Below are 21,008 nucleotides of genomic sequence, written 5' to 3' on the forward strand. Positions count from 1 at the left end.
AATACTAACTTTATTTTCCCACACTCCTGGAGGATGGAAGTCCCAGGTCAGGCTGTCAGCAGGGCCAGGCTCTCTGAGTCTCTGAGTAGAATCCTCCCTTGCCTCTTCCTAGCTTCTGGTGGTGGCTCTAATCTCTGCCTTTTTAATCTCTCCCAGTATATCCCTGTGTCTTCTAATAAGGAGTCATATTGGAGTAGGGTCGGTTCTTACTCTATGTAAGGCTCTATGTAAGAGCCGACCCTACTCCAGTATGAATTCATTCTAATTACACTTTCGAATTCCAAATAAATCACATTCTGAGGAAACAGGGATTAGGACTTTGGGAGGACACAACTCAACCCAAACAGGACCTCTTCAGTCAAAATTCAGTGCCAGGGGGTGGTCTGATGACAGACAGGAGAGACAATATAAGTTACATATCAGGAGGAAATCTAACCTGTCAGGAGAAAACAAAGTAACAGGTGCCCACTCAACTTATATTTTATTCTCTCTCTCTCTGTTACCCTGTTTGGAGACAACTTTACTGGCTAAAATAAACAATAAAGCAATGTTTATTTTTTCAGTAACAAAATTCCTAAAAAGCCATCAGAGTAAGAGATCCTTTGCTTCTTCCTGCTCCCCATAAGGAAATCTCTGCACAACATTGGTTGACTAGATATTATAAAATCAGCATAAATTAGAAATAAAATCATAAACTAGATCTATTATTTTACTTTTTTCACAAAATCCCAGGAAAAATTAATTTTACTAAGAAAAAAAGCAGTCCATAATTCTTACAAATTCTAAAAGCTCATAAGAGAGAACAAGTGGCCAGTCATTTCTTTGCTATTCTTCTAAAACTTAGAAGTGGAAACAGTGGGAAATAAAGCAGTTTCTTATTTTATCTTTTAGACAATGTTTCATGCCACACTCTTGTTTACAGGTCATGTGGAAGTCAAGGAGCATCTTTCCTGTTTCAGGATTTGTGACAATTAAATTTTTGAAAAGTTATGGTTTGGGGAATCCTAGAATAGAAGAGGAGGCTTAATCAACTGAGTCCGACTTCCAATGTAGGTTGAAATACACTTTTTAGCTATCTGTGGATATGCTTGCATCCATAGTGTGGTAGGTGAGAGTCTCCCAGCCTCCCCCAAGATGCTTACATCCTAATCCCTAGAGCCTCTGTGTGTTACTTTATACGGGAGAGACTCTGAAGACATGATTAATTTAAGGGTCTGGAGGTGGAGAGATTATCCTGGGTTATCTGGGTGGATCCTAAATGCCATCACAAGTGTCCTTATAAGAGGGAGGCAGAGGGAGATCACAGAAGAAACCATGCAAGGGACTCATGCTGAGTGAGAAGATGCTATGGCTTTGAAGGAGGAAGCAGCCATGAGTCCCTGGAAAGAGCAAAGAAACAGATTCTTGCCTAACTCTTCTGGAGAGAGCATGGCCCTATTAACACCTTGATTTTAGCCCTTTAAGGCTCATTTTGGAATTCTGATCTTTAGAATGTCACAGAATAAATTTCTGTTGTTGTAAGCCTTCAAATAGGTGGCAGCTTTGTTAGAACAGGCATAGAAAATGTATACACAGGGTATGATTTCTTGTATTTAAATTTAAAAATATGACTCTCTACATACACATAAACACATCAAGACTTGAAGAAAATACAGCAAAAAGTTAATAGTGGCTAACTCTGTCAGTAAGACTATGAGTGATTTTTTTGTCATTACTATGACTTTCTGAATTTTCCAAGATTTCAAGAAAAAAAAATCTCACAGAGTCTTAATTGTTTTTCTTTGAAAGGTAAGTGAACGCTATTTAGTCTTAAAGAGTCTTTAAATGCTGGCACATACTACAACATGGAAGGACCTTGAGGATATTTTGCTAAATGGAATATGCTGATTACAGAAAGACAAATACTGTATGATTCCACTTTTATGAGGTTCCTAGATTTGTCAAATTTACATTGACAAAAAGTAGAATGGTGGTTGCCAGGGGATGGGGAGAAGGAGGAATGGGAGGGGATCTTTCATAGGCACAGAGTTTTGGTTTTGCAAGAGGAAAAGACTTCAGGAGAATGGTTGCACAACGTGAATGTACTCCGCACACTTAAAACTGGGTAGGTCGATTTTATGTTATGTATATTTTACCATATTTACATTTTTATAAAGTTCATTTATATTATGAAAGGAGAGTTTCAGTGAAGCCCTGAATATAAATATGCTATGATATGGTCTTGGTTACTTGAGGTATTTTCTCTGCTTTTTTAAAAATCCCTTTATTTAATCAGGTACACTGACCTCTTCCTACCCATAAGCTTTAGTCTCTGCCTCTGACATCCTCTTCTCTATGAATTCTCCTGGTTTTATTTTTGTCTTTGCTTTTTCACTCTTTTGCTTGGTCCTTTTCCTCTGTCTACCACCCTGTTCAAGTTTTTGGGGGCTTTGACCTCTTGAGAGTATGTGTATCAATCGCTCCTTTTTGAAACGCTTCTTTCTTTGGCTTTCGCAAGCTCGTATATTACATACACGCTCTCCTTAATATACACACATGCTTCAAAACTGATGTCTGGTGTCTTTCCGACACCTAGAGCAGGGGCCCATGTGCAAGTCAGGATGGCTTCTCTCTCTCTCCCACCCCCACACACAATCTGTCATCATGGCTGACTAATTTCACCTCCTGTGTATGCCTGTAGCACACTCCTATCTCTAGTTTCAGGTTCCAGCCTGTCTTGCCTGGGTATTCCAATAGTTCAGGCTTGCCCCACTTTCTGCGCTACAAGAAAGAGTGATCCATGTGTATGCTAAAGCTAGACACCTTCCTTGCTGCCTAAAAACCCTTCAGTTAAGGTGCACGCCCTTCAGCATGGCACCTACCACCACCCATGACGTGGCCTCTTCCTGCCTGTCCAAACTCCCCTTCTATCTGTCTCACAGCTCAGATTACCTTTACTTTTCAAAGCTTGCTGTGGCTCCTGCCCAATTTCTGGGCCTGCAACCTCTTGTCCTCATTTTTTCCATCTGGAAAGCCCTTCCCCTCCACCTCACTGGACTGAAAAGCAGCCCTTTTATCTGCATTTAGCTTCAGCATCCTCTCCTCTAAGAGGCTTCTCGGTCCTCAGGTTCCCATTGCACCCTGAGGCCAGGCTGTTGCCTTAACTCAGCAATCTTCAACTTGCGTGCCCCTAGAATTTTTAAAACATGCCATACCTGACTCGTCAAGGGCACTAACCCCTTCTCCCTTCCATCGTCCAATGAAAAAATGACAGCCACCAACACAATAGCTGTCTGGTGTGAATGAATCAAAGTTATACCTTTTGGGGAGGGTCAGATCTGCCAAAAATATTATGTATTTTTTGGTGTGCCATGGAATTTTAGTGACTAGTTTGTGTGCTGTGAGATGAAAAAGGTTGAGAATCGCTGTCTTAACAAATAATATCCAAGTTACCGCTCTTTGTGTCTGCCTTCCCACGGCCCTGAGGCTGTCTGAAGGCTGGGACCATCTCTCAAGTCATGCTGCTGTTCCCAACGCCTAGCGCACGCAGTGCCTGGCACAGGACCGGCAAGCACTCAGTGTTGATGACTCAAAACAATTAGTAAAAAAAACAGTTTCACGGTTAGGTTATATCTATAACCCACAAAGCATTTAAGCCCTTTCCCGCCATCCCCATTGCCTGAATCACAATTTTGATGGCAGACACAAATGAATGAAATTCTGATGGAGACGATGAAGACCTCTGGAGTTTATACCTTTACTTTTTTCATTAAAATTTCGACTCATTTGTTTTAGTAGGGCTCTTTATTATTTATTTTTCCCCCTAGTCCTACTGGGCGGGGCAGAAATAAAGTAGCCCTGCAACTACATGTTCTGCAAATAAATATATACACCTGCTTAGTACACAGAGTTTACCAGACTTGACCAAAAGTAGGCTTGCCAGCAAAATGACTTGGTTATCTTCCCTTTGACTGCTTAATGCTTTGGGGGTTCATTATACAACAGTGCAGAACGGAGCCCCTTTGAAAGGAAACCGACAAGAAAAGGTGGCTAAACATGTGACGTACTGGCGCTCTCAACTTCCCCAGGCTGTGTGCCCTCCGCTGGCTTTCCAGGGCCCTGGAGCAGCCGCTGGTACCAGTCGCAGCCCTCCCGAGGCCACCTGACCAAAGGAGACAGGCTGGCACCCCGCCATCGCGCCTGGGCCTTCGCCTCAGAAGTCACCGCGGCCGGAGAACTCCGCCGGGGTCACGTGCCCGCATCCAGTCCGGAGCCCGTGGACCCAGGCCCGCCCCGGCCGCAGGGCAGAGGCCATGCCGCTCACGCGCGCCGCGGCGGCCGGGGCGGCCCAGCCAATGGGCTGGCGGCGCCCGCATGACCCGCGCGGGCGGGAGGGCGTGGGGAGGCAGGTCGGCGGGCTCGCTGCCGGGCCCTATCGCCGCCTCCGCCGCCTCCCGGACGGGAAGTGAGTTGCCCGGTCCCACAGTACAGTGCCGGCGCGCCGGTAAGAGGGACCCGCAGTCGCCCGCACGCGGGGATAAAGCATGGCGGCCGCCAAGGTAAGCGTCAGCTCGTTGCCCCAGGGAGCGCGCCAGCCCCACTGCGTCCGTAGGCGCGACAGGCTCGGACGTTCACGTGCCGGGTGGGTGAGCTGGGGAAAGTGCATAAGAAAGGAGCACGGGGCAGCCGTTCCACCTTAAAGCAGCGGACCCAAGGAGGTGACCGCCACTCTCGGGGCAGCACAGGCGGCCCGTGCTGCGACTGGGGCCCGATCTTGCTGCAGAAACTTTGCAGGCTGGACCCTCCCATTTGGCCCGGGAGCGGAGCCAGTGCCTGAGCGGCGCCCGGCGGGCTGAGCTAAGGCCGGCGAGGAGAAGCGGGAGCACCTGGGCCGGGGGAGGGCCTGGGGTGAGCAGGTCTCCTGGGGCACCCCAGCGCGCTCCTGCTCTTGACCCAGGTTATAATTGACCTAGGTTTCTTTTTCCAGGGGACACAGCTCTGGCTGGAGCGTGATCCTTTTAGGTTTCAAAGGCTCCGCCCTCCCGCGGGCGGGGAAGTCACCTTGACTTCCGTTTTGGAGGTGGCTTGGGAGAGTTAGCGTGCGCGCGTCTGTGGGCAAACTCCAGAGGACCCCCAGCCCCCACCTCTCGCCCCAACCTTCCTCATCCTACTCCCCAACTCTCCCCATCTGACAACACTTACATACCGGCCTCTGAGCATTTGAGAGGCTTCTTTTTAGAAATGACAGAACAGATTGTCCGGAGAGCCTGTAAGTCCTGTGAAGTTCTACTTAAAAGGAATTCTGCGTAATGTGAATCATTCACTCACCCAGAGGAAAGGCAACTCCGACAGCTTGACCTTTCCTCTTTCACCATTTCTTGAAACCTGGACACCATTTCAGTCTCTTTGGACTCTATTTCAACTTTTCTGGCAGAATACCATTTTTAGTCCCAATCACTTGAATCATTGGAATTTATTACTTTTAATTTTAAGTTCATGAAGGCAGGCCTTTAATCAAGCCTATACAACTTCTTAGCTCATTTTAAGTGCAGTGAACTTAAATATACCCAACATTTCAAACATTTGTCCTTAATCAAAACTCTGTGATAACCCTCAAGAGGAAAACATGGCCAACACATCATATTCCTATTTATTCAAGCAAACTAATCACATTTGCAATGGAAATTGTAAGCAGACAAATATATTTAAATGCTATTCTATGACTTAAGTTTCTCCAAGTTTCCAAATCTGCAGGCTTCTTTATATTGCTAGACTTTGTGGCCTAAGCGGTCTTTCTCTTTTCTGAATTACTCGGAGTTCCATCCTCCGGAGTGTGCCATGTGTGTGAAAGTAGATTGTGTGTGAACACACGGCTGTATATAACCATTTTGGGTAGATTCTGTGAGGATCCTTGAGATTCATTTTTGGAAGCTACTTTAACCCTTCCAATGCCAGTAGCCTTTGACCATTTCTTTGCATGCAGTCAGAGTATAAGGTTTGGTATTAATTAGTTTTCTCCAGGTGGGTCCTTGCAGGAGAGTAAGTGGGAGTAGGTAACTATACATTACTGAATTAAATCATTTTTCTTAATTTGGAGGTAAAGTAATTAAGGAACCTAACTTGAGTAATATACATATCATTGGGGTATAAGATAAGAATGATTAACTACTATGAAGTAAAACAAGTGACATGGAAGCAGGCCTCTGGATTGTGTTTTTATTAAACTGTCACATCATATCAATAAGTGCAGTTGAATTTCAGCCAAGTAGTGAGACTCAGGGAAGATGAAACATTTCAGTTTTACTCTTTGGGATCTTGTGTTTTGTGTCTTTATTCATTTACACATTTCAGGATTTCTGATGGCTCACATCATATATATGTATATTTACAATCCAACAAGGCATCGAAATCAAGTCAGAATAGATGAGAAAAAAAAGCCAGGACTAAGGTTAGTGGAAAATATGGATATACTTGCTAAAGATGATTGAATTTTCTAGCAGCCAAAGCAAAGATAAAGCGATCAGTGAGGTCAGCTACTTGGAAGAGAGGTCTCCTTGTACTGCTCTCTGAGGGCAGTCTTTCCTCATGTCCTTTACACGCTATGAGTGAACTGCATTGCAAGCTATCTCATGACCACAAATACGTGTCTGCAGGTTCATAAGGCCGTTTCTTATAATGTGCACCATTGTAGCTCTAGGGCAGTGCAGTAAATGTAGTCTTTAAAGGGCCCAAAATGAGCTGTGCTGGTGTACTTTAGTCCAATAGTGCCCCTTACTTAGTTTTGGGCACTATTTTTGCGGGGTGATTCTGTCAGCTGCCAGTCAGTGCTGGGCAGCCCAGTTAATGACCACGCTCTTTGCTTTTCCCTGGAGCACAGATATTATTCCATGTTGCTGTGTTGCACACAGAGCCATACGCTTCACAATCTCATCAGGGGTAGGACTGACATTCCCTCTTAAAACTAGCAGAGAAGCTCACTTCAGTGAAGAGCCTGAGAAATTGGGCCAAGAATCTTGAACTCCACAGTTGTAGGTGAATGCCGGCACTCACTATGGTGAATTGTTTGACTGTTTAAGCAGATTATTCAGGTTATTTTCTGGATGCATCTAGCCACAACTGGCCATTTCTTGATCTCTTGACCATTTATTCTTAGTTTCCTTGGTCTTTTACTTATTCAAATGTAATTAATTATTCAGTATTCCTTTTATTAAATAGGAAGACTGAGAGTCCAGTCTTTGCTTTTTGTTTTGACTTCTGCATGAAGAGTAATACTTAGTGATGCAAGAGGTGTTTGTTTTTTCATCAAGTAACATTGATCTAAAAGTCTTAGTGTTTTGAGATGAACTCAAAAGGCTTCAGTTCTCTTGCTGCCTGCTTTTGTGGGGATAATTCTGGGTTCCCCTGTGAGATGGTAAACAGTAAGTGGTGTGCCTGTACTATTTGTGTTGTTTTGAGTATTTCCTCCTTCTTATTTTTTTGTTTGTTTTTTGTTTAAATCCTCACTTGAGGACATGCTTATTGATTTTAGAAAGAGGGCGGGAAGAGAGGGAGAGAGAGAAGGAGAGAAACATTGATCGGTTGCCTCATTATGCCCCCAGCTGGGACTGAACTTGAAACCTAGTTATATTCCCCAACTAGGAATTCAGCCCACGACTTTTCAGTTTATGGGATGATGCTCCAGCCAACTGAGCCACACTGGCCAGGGCTTGAGAAAAGTATTTCTTTAAAAAATTTCCAAACACTGTCTTTTATGTATTAAAATGAAAATGAATTTTTAAAATTGTATTTTATGCAAGACCACAAAAGATGCATTTTTAAAAAGTAGTAATAAAGCCTTGGCAAGGTGGCCCAGTTGTTGGGAGCATCATCCCATGTACCAAAAGGTCGCCGATTTGATTCCTGGTTAGGGCACATGCCTGGGTTGTGGGTTTGATCCCCGGCGGGGACACCTGCGGGAGGCAACCAGTTGCTGTTTCTCTCTCACATCAATGTTTCTCTGTCTCTCTCTCATGAAACTGTTAAAAGTTAGGAAATGCCCACTTGAGATCAGGCATTAGAGATGTTCAGATACCAAACTGGACATGGATCAATAATTTGGGTGAAATTAGCCTAGAACTAAAAGAAAAAAATTGGGGGACCAAGTAAAGCCTAATAGTACAGGCGTGTTTGGTTCTAGACCACCACAATAAAGTGAGATGTAATCTTCTTGCTGATGGAGGACCTTTCCTTTGTTTTGTTAAAAAAGCAGCATCTATGAAGCACAATGCAATGAAATGCACTAAAATGAAGTATGCCTATAAGGGAAATTTGGTCTTTAGGACTAATGGATTTAGCACTGATTAGTCTGTTCTTGGATGAGCTGTCGCTCCCATTATTGATTTATTTAGAATTGTGTATTGGGCTCTTTCTAATGTTCAAAACGAGACTAAACTGAGGATATGAAGATGAATTGCACTCCATTTGGGCTTTCAAGAAAACCACAATGGCGTGAAGGGCTAAAGCCTGTGATGGAAGAGCCCCACGCATAGTTCATGCCATACCAAGGGCTGCGGGAGCATCAGGGAAGGAGCCTGTTTCTGTGACGGGGGACAAGAAGAAATGTCTCAAAGGCAGTATCTCAGAAGGAATGGAAGGGAGAAGAGGAAAGACTCTACCAGTGAGAGGAAATAGCAAATGGAAGGCAGAGAGGTGAGAGCACATGCAACATTTAGGGGACAGCAGATAATAGAATAAATCAAGGAGCAGCTCACGAGATAGAGATTAGATTTTAAATGCCTTTCATCATTAACTCACTTAATGCCTGTAACAGTCCCTTGAGTTATATACTATTATCCCAGATTTACAAGTGAAGAATGAGATAACCAGCAGGTGATCTGATAATTAGGAAGTAAGGAGTGGGTTCAAATCCAGCCAGTCTGGCTCCAGAGTCTGTGCTCTTGCCCTGTCCACCATACTGTGTGCCTGATGGTTTAGCATGGTGCATAGTGTTAAGCATGGTGTTTAGTATATGGGAGAGGGGAAAGATGATTTAGGAGGGGAAATTAGGCACCTTAATAGAAACCAAACTTTTATCTTAGAACTACTTACGTATTGCCTACTCTGTGCCGGGCACTTTCCCTAGTGCTTTACAAATAATCACTCAGTTGATTTCCATATACCAAGAAGCAGGTGCTTTCTACTTTTGTCCTCATTTTACAGGCAAGAAAAGACATGCAGAGAGGTTAAGCGATTTACTCAAGGTTGTACATCGAGTAAGTGATGCAGCCTGGATTTGAACCCTTCCGGTCTGTGTTCAGAGTCTCTGCTCTTAACCCTTCTCCTCCCAGGCCTTAAAAAGAGTTCCATTTGCAAAGGTGCGTGTGGGGATTCACACAGCATGGATTATGGACATGCAGACCTCCTGATCATCCCAGTCCAGTGGTTTGCATCTACAGAATGCTTTGGCGCTTAGCGTATGCTTCACTGTATGTACTGACTGTGTATTAAATGGCTTTCAAACCAGATTGCACAGCCTAGGGATTGTCATATACCTGTTTTTAACAGCTTTATTGAGATATAATTATATACCAGATAATTTGCCCACTTAAGGTGTATAATTCAGTGGTTTTTTGATAGCTTCATGGAGTTGTACAGCTATCATCCCTGTCGTGTTCCTTTGTGAAAATACTAACCCTGTGCTCACTACTAGACTTGGGCTATATATTTAACCTCTGTGTTTTTCACGTTTCTCATCTATAGTAATATCCTCTTCAGAGGTTTATTACCGAGGATAAAATGTGATTGAGCTTATTAAGGATGTTCTTCAGATTGAAGGTTTCCTTTCCCTTATGATAAACAATGCTGGACATTTGATGATATAATAATATCATAATAAAGCAGACCAGTTTTGTGTGGTAGGCAGGAAGGAATGCTTGAGTTGATTTTATGCTACCACGGTGACGGTTCGTTTCTGTGGTTTCACAGATGTTTGGATTTAGCGCTTCTTAAATTGATGGAGGTGGATAAGCCTTGGGGTATATAGAACACAGTTGATCCTTACTCTTCCCCTCAGTTCTGTCCCATTTTACCAGATGAAGAAATGGAGTCCTAGAAAAGTTTATAATTGGCTCAAGTTTCCTTGAAACCCCTTTGTTTCTTGCACTGTTGTAGGCCAGGGGTCCTTGGCACACTGTAGTAACTGGGACAGTGTAGAACTGCCTGGATCTTACCCAGAGGCTCAGATTTAGACTTCTGTGTGGCCTGAGGCTCAGGAGTTTTATTATTTTTTTAATTGTATTTGTTTTCATTACCACTTAAACCTTTTATACCTGCCTCTCCCACATTGTCCTTGTCCATGAGTCCTTTTTCCTTTTTGCTTAATCCTTCCACTCCCTTAAACTCACCTTACCTGTCATCCTGCTCTCCATCTGTGAGTCTGTCTTTTCTGTGTTAGTTCAGTTTGTTCATTGGATTCCACATATGAGTGAAATCACATGGTGTTTATCTTTCTCTGACTGGCTTATTTTACTTGGCATAATGTTCTCCAGGCCCATCCATACTGTCACAAAGAGAAAAATTTTCATCTTTTTTACAGCCGAGTAGTATTCTATGGTGTAAATGTCCCATAGTTGTTTTATCCACTCATCTACTGATATACACTTGGGCTACTTCCATATATTGGCGATTATAAAGTTTTTGCACAGCAAAGGAAACCATCAACAGAAAAGACAACCCATGGAATGAGAGAACATACTCACTGATATATCTGATAGGGTGTTAATATCCAAAATTTATAAAGAACTTATAAAATTCAACACCAGAAAAACAAACAGTCCAATTAGAAAATGGGCAGAGGATCTGAAGAGACACTTCTCCAAGGAGGACGTATAGCTGGCCAATAGACATATGAAAAGATGCTCAGCGTCACTAACCAACAACGAGATATCACCTCACTCCTCTTAGAATGGCTGTCATCAATAAATCAACAAACAACTGCTGGCGAGGATGTGGAAACCCTTTTGCACTATTGGTGGGAACGCAGACTGGTGCAACCAGTGTGGCAGGCAGTATGGAGTTACCTTGAAAAATTTACAATGGATCTGCCTTTTGACCCAGTGATCGCACTTCTGGGAATATATCTGAAGAAACCCAAAACACTAACTTGAAAGAATATAAGCAGCCCTGTGTTCCGAGTTTTTTAAAAGCTCTCAGGTGAATCAAATGCGCCCATAAGGCCACTGCCCTGGGCTTTTGTTGTGCTCTTGGCTTCAGTTGATCCTCTGATTGTGCCTTCCTGGGATAAGGAAGGAATGCAGTGAGATAGAGGACAATCCCTGGTGTGTCATTTAAAAGGAAGGATATGGGGGGGTCCCCGTAAGTTCTCCTCTTTCTTGACAACTTGCTGGTAGTTTCAGTCCTTCTGCCCCTTATTGCCTTGGTGCTCAGGCATCGAGTTTATGCAGTTTTGGAATTTATCCGAGAATATAGGTTTTCTCACCAAATGGATCGAAAGCCCCTTATGTCTCCTGGAGGTCTCAGTGCTGTTCTAGATCAGGGTAGGGTCATGAGGAGGGCAACCTTGCAAAGAACGAGCCTCGCCTTGCAGCCTTTCCCCTGATGAACCAAGTTCAGTGTGGTCTGTGTTCCCCAGTTAGGTAATATGGGTTTTCATATGTTGGCCAGCAAATACAGCAGTGGGGGTGGGAGGGGTTGGAAATCAAGGTGTAGTGTAAGAAAATCAGGGAGCGGATCTTTTTGGATATTGAGTTCTTCTGTAGGATTGCTGGAGGAGCTCTGACTCCTGCTTCTTTGACCTTTTGTCCTATGGCCAGCCTCTGCTTCTGACAAGTTCTTAAATGGTGTCACTCTCGCCAGCATTCTCCACTGTCTGAGGATCAGCTCTGCTGAGAGCGGTTTCTTCCTGCTCTCCTACATCATGAGCACCTGCCCTTTCTGCCGAGTCGTCTTGGTTGCCTTGGGTGGGGTCTTGGAACAGGAAGGTGTGGATCTGCAGAGACTTGTTGGTTCTGCTTGGGAGTAAGGAGGGTGTGCCTCGTCACAGTGATGTAATTCCTATAGCAAACATTAACAGCAGCTGAGGAAACCTCTTTTTTAATGGCCTATTTAACCAGAACTTCTTGTTGGGTCAGACCGACTCAGTCAGTGGTGGCTTTGGTCTGTTAGCTCAGAATCATTCCCCGTGGCTGTTGTGTAGAGTGGTGATCTGGTTTGTTGGTTAGAAACCTTCAAAAGATAGAGTACTCATACCCACCCTTTCCTTTGGAAATTTGCTAGGTGGTTGCGTGAGTGAAAATAGGTCCGGATGGTTCCTTTTTGACTTCAGGTGCTGACAACAGAGCAAAGTAGGCAGTGTTGAAATTCTTAGCAATGCATCCTAAATATACCACTCTATTTAATGACTGTTACGAGGCTGGTTGTTTTGTCTTGATTCCTACATGTAGTCACACCTTCCACAAGTTATTCATGAAAACTGTTGATATGAGTCAGATGTTTTAAGATACACTTAACAGTTTTATGGTAAAATATTTTTGCCAAAGACTTGCACAGTGCAATTTGTAAGAAAATTCTAAGTGTACAAAATATAAGTAAATGTAGGGGAGGAAAAAGTATTCCTCAACCCTCATAGGGTCTCATGCTGGGTCTGAAAATTAAATTGACAAAGACAAATTAACAGGAGAAAAAGAATACCAATTGTACTGAATTTTTACACGTACATGGGAGCCCTCACAGGAGCACAAAGACCCCAAAGAAGATGTGATCCGAGCAGGAAGCTCTTACTCCTTTTCGACAAAGAAACAAGAATTTTGTGAAGACTTGACAAGACAAAAGGATTTAGGTCAGGGATAGTAAATGGTGAAGAAGTCCCTAGGGAGGTACGGGCAAGTGTAACAGGTTGGTTTGTACAGATTTCTTGGCCCCCAGCTCCACCACCTGGGAGTTTTCTGACCAGTCCCGGAGAAGGAGGGCGCCCTGGTGGTTGGTGGGAGAGGTCAGAGTGACCTTCCTGCTTCTGCTCTTTTATCAAGTTCCTTCAGCTTAAAATATTGAATAGGCCAAGATGCTATATTTTGGGGTAGTATGTCCAGAGCCCCATCATAAGCCTGATTTGAATAGGCTTGTAGCCCCAGGTGCATATTTAGAATTTTCTTCGGGTTAGACATGTGATTTCGTACATCTGATCCTGGCCACGGTTGCGGGCCTACCTGCAGAGGCCCCCCTGCCACCCGACTGTTCCCTCAGGCCAGAGCTGCTTCCTTACGCGGGAAGAGGCTTTGAGAACTTTTTATATTTTTAATCAGTAGCTCTGGGTTACTGAAAGAGCTCTGGACAAAAGGCATCAGACCCTGGGTTATAGGCCTGCTGCTTCCGCTGATGATGAGAACATGGACAAGCCTAACTTCTGACTGCTTAGTATCACCTTAGGGAAAACAGGAACCACCTGTGACATCTGTGATGTGCGGGTGAAATACAGCACGGAAAAGCACTTGGGGAGTTGCGAAGCGCTATAGGAATGTCAAGAGGTATCTGTTGGCAACTGTGGGACATGGGTAGCGAACTGAAAACTAGGGACATAGATATTATTTGACTTATCTGAACAAAACATGGTGTGCTTTTCTTAAGCTTGTGAGCCATTTAAATATTCATCATAATGCTTCAGTAGTCAGAATCTCTGAGTAGTCTTCCAGGAGCCTTGTATTGGAAGTTTTGGTCCCAGGACCAGCGGCATTGGTTTTACTTGGGAGCTTGGTAGAATTGTCACATCTTTGACTCACTTCAAGTCAAAGATGCTTTTGCATCAGAACCTGCATTCTTAACGTCCAGTAGATACCCTGGGGATTGTATGCACACTGAAGTTTGAAGACTGTTGGCTTGGAACTCTCATAACTGTCATTAAATGGAGCTGCCCTTTCTAAACCAAGGGTGCAGCACCTTTTGGTTGTCACTCAGTCGAACTCTTTGCAGGTTAAATATACAGCAACAAAATTCAGTATAAATATTTGGGGTTTTAAGGACCCTTTGGATTCCACATAGAATCCAGGGTATTATTTTGGAACCCATCTCTGCAGTATTATTTAAGGAAGTGTGACTATTCTGTAGGGGTTGTACTTTTCTCTATTACTGCCTGCCTGTACTGAAAGTTCCTGAAATGGAATTTACACCTGTGTTTTTTTGTTTTTTACAGTTTTTTCTAATGCTTATCAGTGGCCTCAGCTCTAATGCTGTTAGCCTGTCCTCATTATTTTTGAGCTCACGGGCCTGTGCCCCACCGCTTCATTCCTGGGACACCCTGCACCCGCTTTCATGGTGTCCCTCGCCCGGCCTCTTTACTCTCACATTCTGCCCTTCTCCCCCTTCGCAGCATTCTTTTCATCTTTCTGCACCCCCCTGAAACGTCGGTGTCCCCACGTCCCCACCCAAGACCCTCTTCTTCTTGAAGGGTGACGGCTCCACGCTTGCTCCCCACGCGCCAGCCTTGCATTGTCAGCTGTTCGTAGGAACTCTCAACTCACCCATCTCGAAGCTATTTCAGACTCTGCTTTCCGAGAATTGAAGTTACCTCCTTGGTCATGCCTCGCTTTCAGCCTGCAATGTAATTTTTCCTAAGTACCTGTTGAGGGCAGCCAGAGGAGACATCATCGGCAAGAATTTGGATGTGGGCAGAGCGATGAGCCAGGTAAACTCTTCTTTCTCCCTGAGCAGGTGTGTCCTGTCCCGTCTCCTCCATTGATGTTCAGGTCACCATTACTTTTTAGCGACAGCATGGCTATAGCTTCCGAGCTGGTCTTGTCTTTGGTCTCTTCCTTGCACTCCCCTCTCCATTCTGGCCAGAATGGTCAAAGGAAGCTTCTAAGATTGGCTCTTGTTGCCGTGTTAATAGCAGTCCTGTGTTCGTGGGTACAACGCATGCTAGTGTGTTGTTGGTACCAACCATCGGCCAGCTCCTATATTGAGTGCTGGGCTTCCTCAAATGAGTAAGCTAGTGGACTTGTTTTTGAGAACTCACAATCGACAGGAATTAAAATAATCAGATAATATGAGACCCAGCCCTCATTATTTGATCTTAATAATCACATACAAGGTAGCAGGGAAGGCATTGTAACCTCTTTGGACAGAGAAACTTCACAGCAGCAGCTTACACTTATAAAAACCAGGCATTGTTCTAGGCACTCTGTATATGAAATAATTTAATCTTCACAACAATCTTATTACATGTAGTGCCATATTGTCTCCATTATACAGATGGGGAAACGCATCTGCACAGAGTGGTTAAGTCTCTTGAGGCACAGAGAGGTTAAGTGACTTGTCCAAGGTCACACAGCTTCTGTAAGACAGAGCTGTGGTTTGAACACGGGCAGCCTGGCTCCACAGTCCCTGCACATAACCACTGTACTACATTACCCTCTTTAATTTACCTTGTACACAGTGTGGATTCCTGCTGCATGCAGAATGCAATTTAATCTCTTTAGTCTGCTAACGCCTTCTTGGCTTTGGCTGTCATCAAACACTCATTCCCTTGTCATGTCCTTTACAGCAGTTTGTTAATGGGACCTATCCAAACCCTGCTCACATTCCTCACAGTAAAGCTGTAGCAACAGTGTAGCAGAAAAAAAGAGCTGCCTGTTTGTTTGTTTAACTTAGAGTTGTCAGAGATAGGAATGTTTCTGGTCATTTCTCTATACTGGTGGGCAGATTTTGTTTGTTTTTTTAATTCTTCCCGTCAATTTTAAGAAAAGGGTCTTAGTTTTATTTCCCCATTCCATTCACTGGTAAGGATATTAAAAACCCATGTCATAAGTTTATAGTTCTTACAGTTGGTTTGTTCTAATCAAGATTCAGACACAGTCCACACACGGCCTTTGGTTGCTGTGTCTTTCACATCATACTGACCGAGTCGTGCAGGTAGCTTTAATGGAAGGGCTGCTGCTATGTCAGGTCTCTTATCTGACACTGCCAGACCCGCCGGCAAGGACTTCTTATGCCTTGTGAGCATTCACACACTTATCTCATTGCAGGTTGACGCGGACTCTGCATTTGAGGATTCCGCTGTCGCTCACTGGCTTCCATCTCGGTTCCAGGAGTAAAAGCCCACAACTGGTTCTCTTTTTATGGTGGTTCTTGAGGACCTCTGTTGGTCCATTTTTGGCGTCTGCCAGCAGTTTGAGAAGAGCCTAGTCTTGACCTTTGCCCGATTTTCTATTAGGTTATTTGCCTTTTCACATCGATTTGATCTAAGGGCACTTTAAAATTTTAAGAACCTTGGCCTTCTGTCCTGTTATACTTTTTTTTCAGTTGATGTTTAACTGATTTATACTCACATTTGATTTTAAAAAAATTTGTATTACATGTTAGTCTTTCCCTTTAACAGATTCTGGGTTGTCTGTCCTGTTTAAACACAGTTTCCCCACTGAATATTACATAACCACTCCTGTTTTCCTAGCACTCTTTATAAGCCCCTGTCCCTCTTTTTACAGATTATCTGTAGTTACTTTGATAAAAGATGAAAGGTTAGGGAACCAGTTTAATTTTTTAGTTGTTCAACTCCAGGAGGTCATGACCCTTCACTGATGCCACATCATCAGCCAGCGTGGCCCGCCACCAGCTCAGCCCAGACCCACTGCTGGTTCAGAAGCTTATGAGGAAATCTGACTAGTTCAGAAAGCCAAGGCAGCCTTCCCGTAGGGCTCCGCTGTCTGCTGATGCCTCAGTCTCCTGGGCCACTGTGAATATAGACAGGCTTTGAGCCTCTGGGTAGCATGGCGCCGCCAGCTTCTCTCCCGAGTTGTGCTCCTTTCACTTAGCCTTCGTTCTTGTGTTCTCTGTCACCGATGAGAAAACAGGAGGTCATTTTAACGGTTAGCGATGGAGTGAGAATTTAAACGTCCCATTGCAAACCCCATTAAATAGGTACAAAGAGCGTTCTATGAGGGGACTGTGGTTGGAGAATCTAGAAAACCTTCCTAGGGGAACTGGCATTTGACTTAGGCCTTTTAAGAAAAGCAGCATTTTTGAAACTTCTCATGGAAATTTTTCATAACGTGCAAATACAGAAAAGTATAACGAACCCTCATGTCCTTATCTAGCCAGTCTCAGTAATTATCAGTTCATGGCCAATATTGTTTCCTTTGGACCACGTCCTCTTTCCTCCATCCATCCCCCAATTTTTCCAAAGCAAATCCCTAACATTTTATTATCATATATGTAAACATCAGTATGCTTCTCTAAAACAGATTTTTTAAATGCACAACCAAAACATTATTACACACCTAAAAAAGTTTCAGTAATACTTTTCAAAACAATTAAGTATCTATCCCATATACATTTTACACATTTCCTCTATTGCCTTATAATTTGTAAGAATAGTATTTTTGCATTGTCATCTAAATGAGGCGTAGGCATTGCAGTTGGTTGATGTGTCTGCATTTTCTTTTAATCTCCAGGTTCTCTTGCTCTCTCTCATGCCCTCTCCCTATTCCTTTGAAAGCCAGTACAACATGTGGTTGATATTATGGAATCTGTGTTCAAACTGTAACGGGGCAAGTTATCAACATCTCTGTACCTTGATTTCCTTATTTCTAAAAGAGGGCTAGTTGTGCTTTCTATTGGGATGGTCAGTGTGCTTATGTTTCTAACGCTCAGAGATGGGCCTGGCACATAGTAAGCTTTACAGAAGTGTGACTTGGGGGTGTGAAACCAGAGAGGTTGCCCAGAGTCATGCCCCAAGTCCACGGGCTGTGGGAGAAAGCAGAGGTGGGCTCACTTGAATGAAATCGTGCACAGTCTTGGGATGAATCCTGGCTGCGCAGAGGGCTCCTGTTCTTTTTCTTTTGGCTTCCTCCAGGGTTCTTGACAATTCTTCAGGCATATGACGTTGAAGCACAGCAGAACTGTGAACAGCTTGGGTGCTATTTAGTGGAGGCAACTTTCCTATTGTCTTTGACGTGCTGCTTTCCCCTGCTTCTGTTAAGTTAGCTTTTCTCTCTCAGAAGCCATTTTAACTTTCTGTGGCATTATCTGGGCTCTAGCAACTTGTGATCTCCTAAGTAGAACCTTTCAGCATTTAATAAATACGTCATATACTTTTTATATTCCTTTGTTCCCTGTCGGGAACATACATCCTAATCTTCAGAATAGCACAATCAGTTTTTATTCATTTAAGGAGCAGTAGTAATTTGACACTTGCTAATATGTAACAAATTATATTGGGAGCAGTAATTACAATTGCAGCTGGTTCCTAATTATACTGTAACCTTGATGCTTTAAAAAAAATTGAGACTGAATTCTGCATATAATACTGGAGAATAATCTACATTAGGCAGGTCCGCCTTCTACTGAACCACGGGCATTTATGTGTAATACTGCCAAGTCAAAAAGACTTTATTTTAAATTGCTTTCAGCTACAGTATTGTCCAGTAGCACGGTTCATAAGGATAGCCTAAAGTCTCCATGTTTGCTTGCCAAATTCTTAGCACACCCTCCAAGTATTATAATTGATGTCAAAAGAGCTGGGCTGTAGGGTGTTTTTGGCTCTGTGATTTACTACTCTTCATTTAAGACTAAGCTTATTCACCTGAAAAATGGGGCTATTAATGGCTCTTCACCTTAAACAGTTTTAGTGATTTTTAAATGAGATCAGATGTAAAGCTGTTAGTATCATGCCTAGCGTAGCATCAAGGGCCCCGTAAAAGTTTGCTGGTCAGTATTAATTGTTATAATCAATAACAAATGATTCAGCTCCAAGACTTTGCCTCCACAGCCCCTGACCAGGAGAATTGTGATCTTGGTTCTGCAACTGCTCTACCTTGTGACAGCACATATCACTACACACTTCGTACCAAGCACTTGTTGATAAGTCTGTCGTTTTCCCTGTGGGGTAGGGTCCCTGACTGATTTGGTATTGTCTCCTCAGTGCCTGGCACTGGGCCTAGCACATGGTAGGTTTCCCGTAGGCCATTGTGTTATGTGAATGAACTAGTGGAGCAGCACCATCTAAGACAGTGGTTCTCACCAGGGCCAGCAGTTCTGCCCTGGGGAATATTTGGCAATGTCACATCTGGGAGGTGAGGGTCGCTACTGGCATCTAGTGAGGAGAGTCCAGGGATGTTACTAAACATCCTACAAGGCACCAGACAAGTGTCTGTAGGGCGAAGGTTGAGAAACCCTGGCCTGAGGCAGCCCGACTGCCCGGGTCGTGGCACTGTGGAAGAGGGGTGCGCTTGGAGCAGATCGGCCCGTGTGACCTGCTTCAATGTAAAGGGAGAGAATCCAGCCTGCTTTAAGGGTTCTTGGAGAAAAAGGGAGATGGCATACGCGTGTGCCTGGTGACCACTTAATCAGGTTCCTCTTGTTGGTCCTGGCTACCGGTGGTTTTCTTTGTTTTTGTTTTTGTTTAATAGACTTCATTTTAGGTTCACAACAAAACTGAAAGGAAGGTTCAGAGAGTTCCCATATAGCACCCGCCCACACCCACTCCTAGCCTCCCCTGTTATCATCAGTCCCCATCAGAATGTTACAGTTATTAGAACTGACGGACCTGCATCGACACATTACCCAAAGCGCATTGTTTACATTAGGGTTCCATCTTGGTACTCTGCGTTTTATGGGTTTGAACAAATGTTATGAAGATATGTGTCCGTACAGAGTATTTCCCCTGCTCTACAAACCCTCTGTGCTCTGCCTGCTCCCCTTCTCTACACCCTAACCCTGTCAGCCACTGTTCTTTTTCTTTTTTTTCGCCTTTTCCAAAATGTCATGTAGTTGGAATCACCTAGTACGTAACCTTTTCGGAGTGCCTTCTTTCACTTACCCAAACTACCCAGCTCCTTTCGGTAAATACTAAGATCATATGGTAAGAATATGCTTAGTTTTGTGAGAAACCTCCAATCTGTTTTCTACAGTGGCTGTACCTACCATTTTGCATTCCCATCAGCAACGTCTGAGACTTCCTGTTGCTGCACATTCTCATCACTATTTGATGGGGTCAGTGTTCTGAATTTTGGCCGTTCTAATAGTTGTATAGTGATATCTCAGTGTTGTTTTAAGATTTTATTTATTTATTTTTAGAGAGAGCAGAAGGGAGAGAGCAAGAGACGGTGAGAAACATCAATGTGAGAGAAATATCCATCAGTTGCCTCTTGTACGCCTCCCAACTGGGGACAGAACCAGCAACCCAAGAATATGGCCCGACTGATAATAAAACTGGTGACCCTTCATTTTGCGGGCTGACACCCAACCAGCTAAGCCACACTAATCTGGGCTTGTTGTTTTAATGGGTAACTAACTCCCTGATTGCATATGATGTATACTTTTGCATACTTCACAGGTGTCTCAGTTTTTCTTCCCCTTACGCGGGAGAGGGTGGCTGACGGTGTCTGGAGTTTGGTATTTCCCTCTCCTGTGGTCATTTAGGCTCTGATAAATCCCCAGCAGGTTAGACTGTCATTAAATAATTTCTCTTGAGGACAGACCTTGGTATAAAGAACAAAATGGTGTCATGGTTTTCAAAATGATTCTTTTCTTCTTCTGCTGGGAGAGCAAGGTGTTTCTTTCTCCAATTATTCTGAGAATCAGGTTGAGTTCCATAAAGCAAAATTGACAAAAGTGTGGGGAATCTTGTCCATACTTGAGCCTCTAGCAGTTGGTCATTCGCAGGTCAGGTTTTCCTGCTCTGACACTGGTTTCAGATCATGGGCTTCCGCTCTGGTCACTTGTGATTCATAGGGTCTGCCTTTCTGTCTCTAATTTGGGGGTAGTGTTTCTTTCTGGTGACCTTATTTTTCTGACAAATCTCAGCAGAGGTGTTGATTTTTCTGTTTTTCAGCTTTTTCTCTTGTTAGGATAGGTAGAGTGGCAACTTTAGGCTCCTTACCTGCTGGTCTGGAAACCAGAAGTCTTCCCATCATCTTTTCCCTAACTTTTCAGTACTGGAGAAAATCCCCACATTAAAAGGCCTGCCGGCCAGAACCTGTAAGTCAGAGCTCAGTTTCCACCTTTCCTTGCAGCCAGGACAAAGGCACTTGAGCTAGCTCTGC

General features: G+C 43.7%; 1 protein-coding gene across 1 annotated transcript in view; it reads left to right on the forward strand.

The window, feature by feature from the left end:
* The first annotated feature begins 4,334 nt into the window (after positions 1-4,334).
* The window catches only part of SLC25A13 (solute carrier family 25 member 13), a 172,666-nt gene continuing 155,992 nt past the window's right edge, over positions 4,335-21,008 (forward strand). Inside the window, 3 exon segments of the mRNA XM_054564276.1 lie at positions 4,335-4,392; positions 4,395-4,519; positions 4,521-4,538. Of these exon segments, the coding sequence (XP_054420251.1) occupies positions 4,335-4,392; positions 4,395-4,519; positions 4,521-4,538 (201 nt within the window).

The sequence above is a fragment of the Pteronotus mesoamericanus genome, unplaced genomic scaffold (genome assembly GCF_021234165.1).
Source record: "Pteronotus mesoamericanus isolate MK-2021 breed Mesoamerican mustached bat unplaced genomic scaffold, CSHL_Meso_final scaffold_85, whole genome shotgun sequence".
NCBI classification, from domain to species: Eukaryota; Metazoa; Chordata; class Mammalia; order Chiroptera; family Mormoopidae; genus Pteronotus; species Pteronotus mesoamericanus.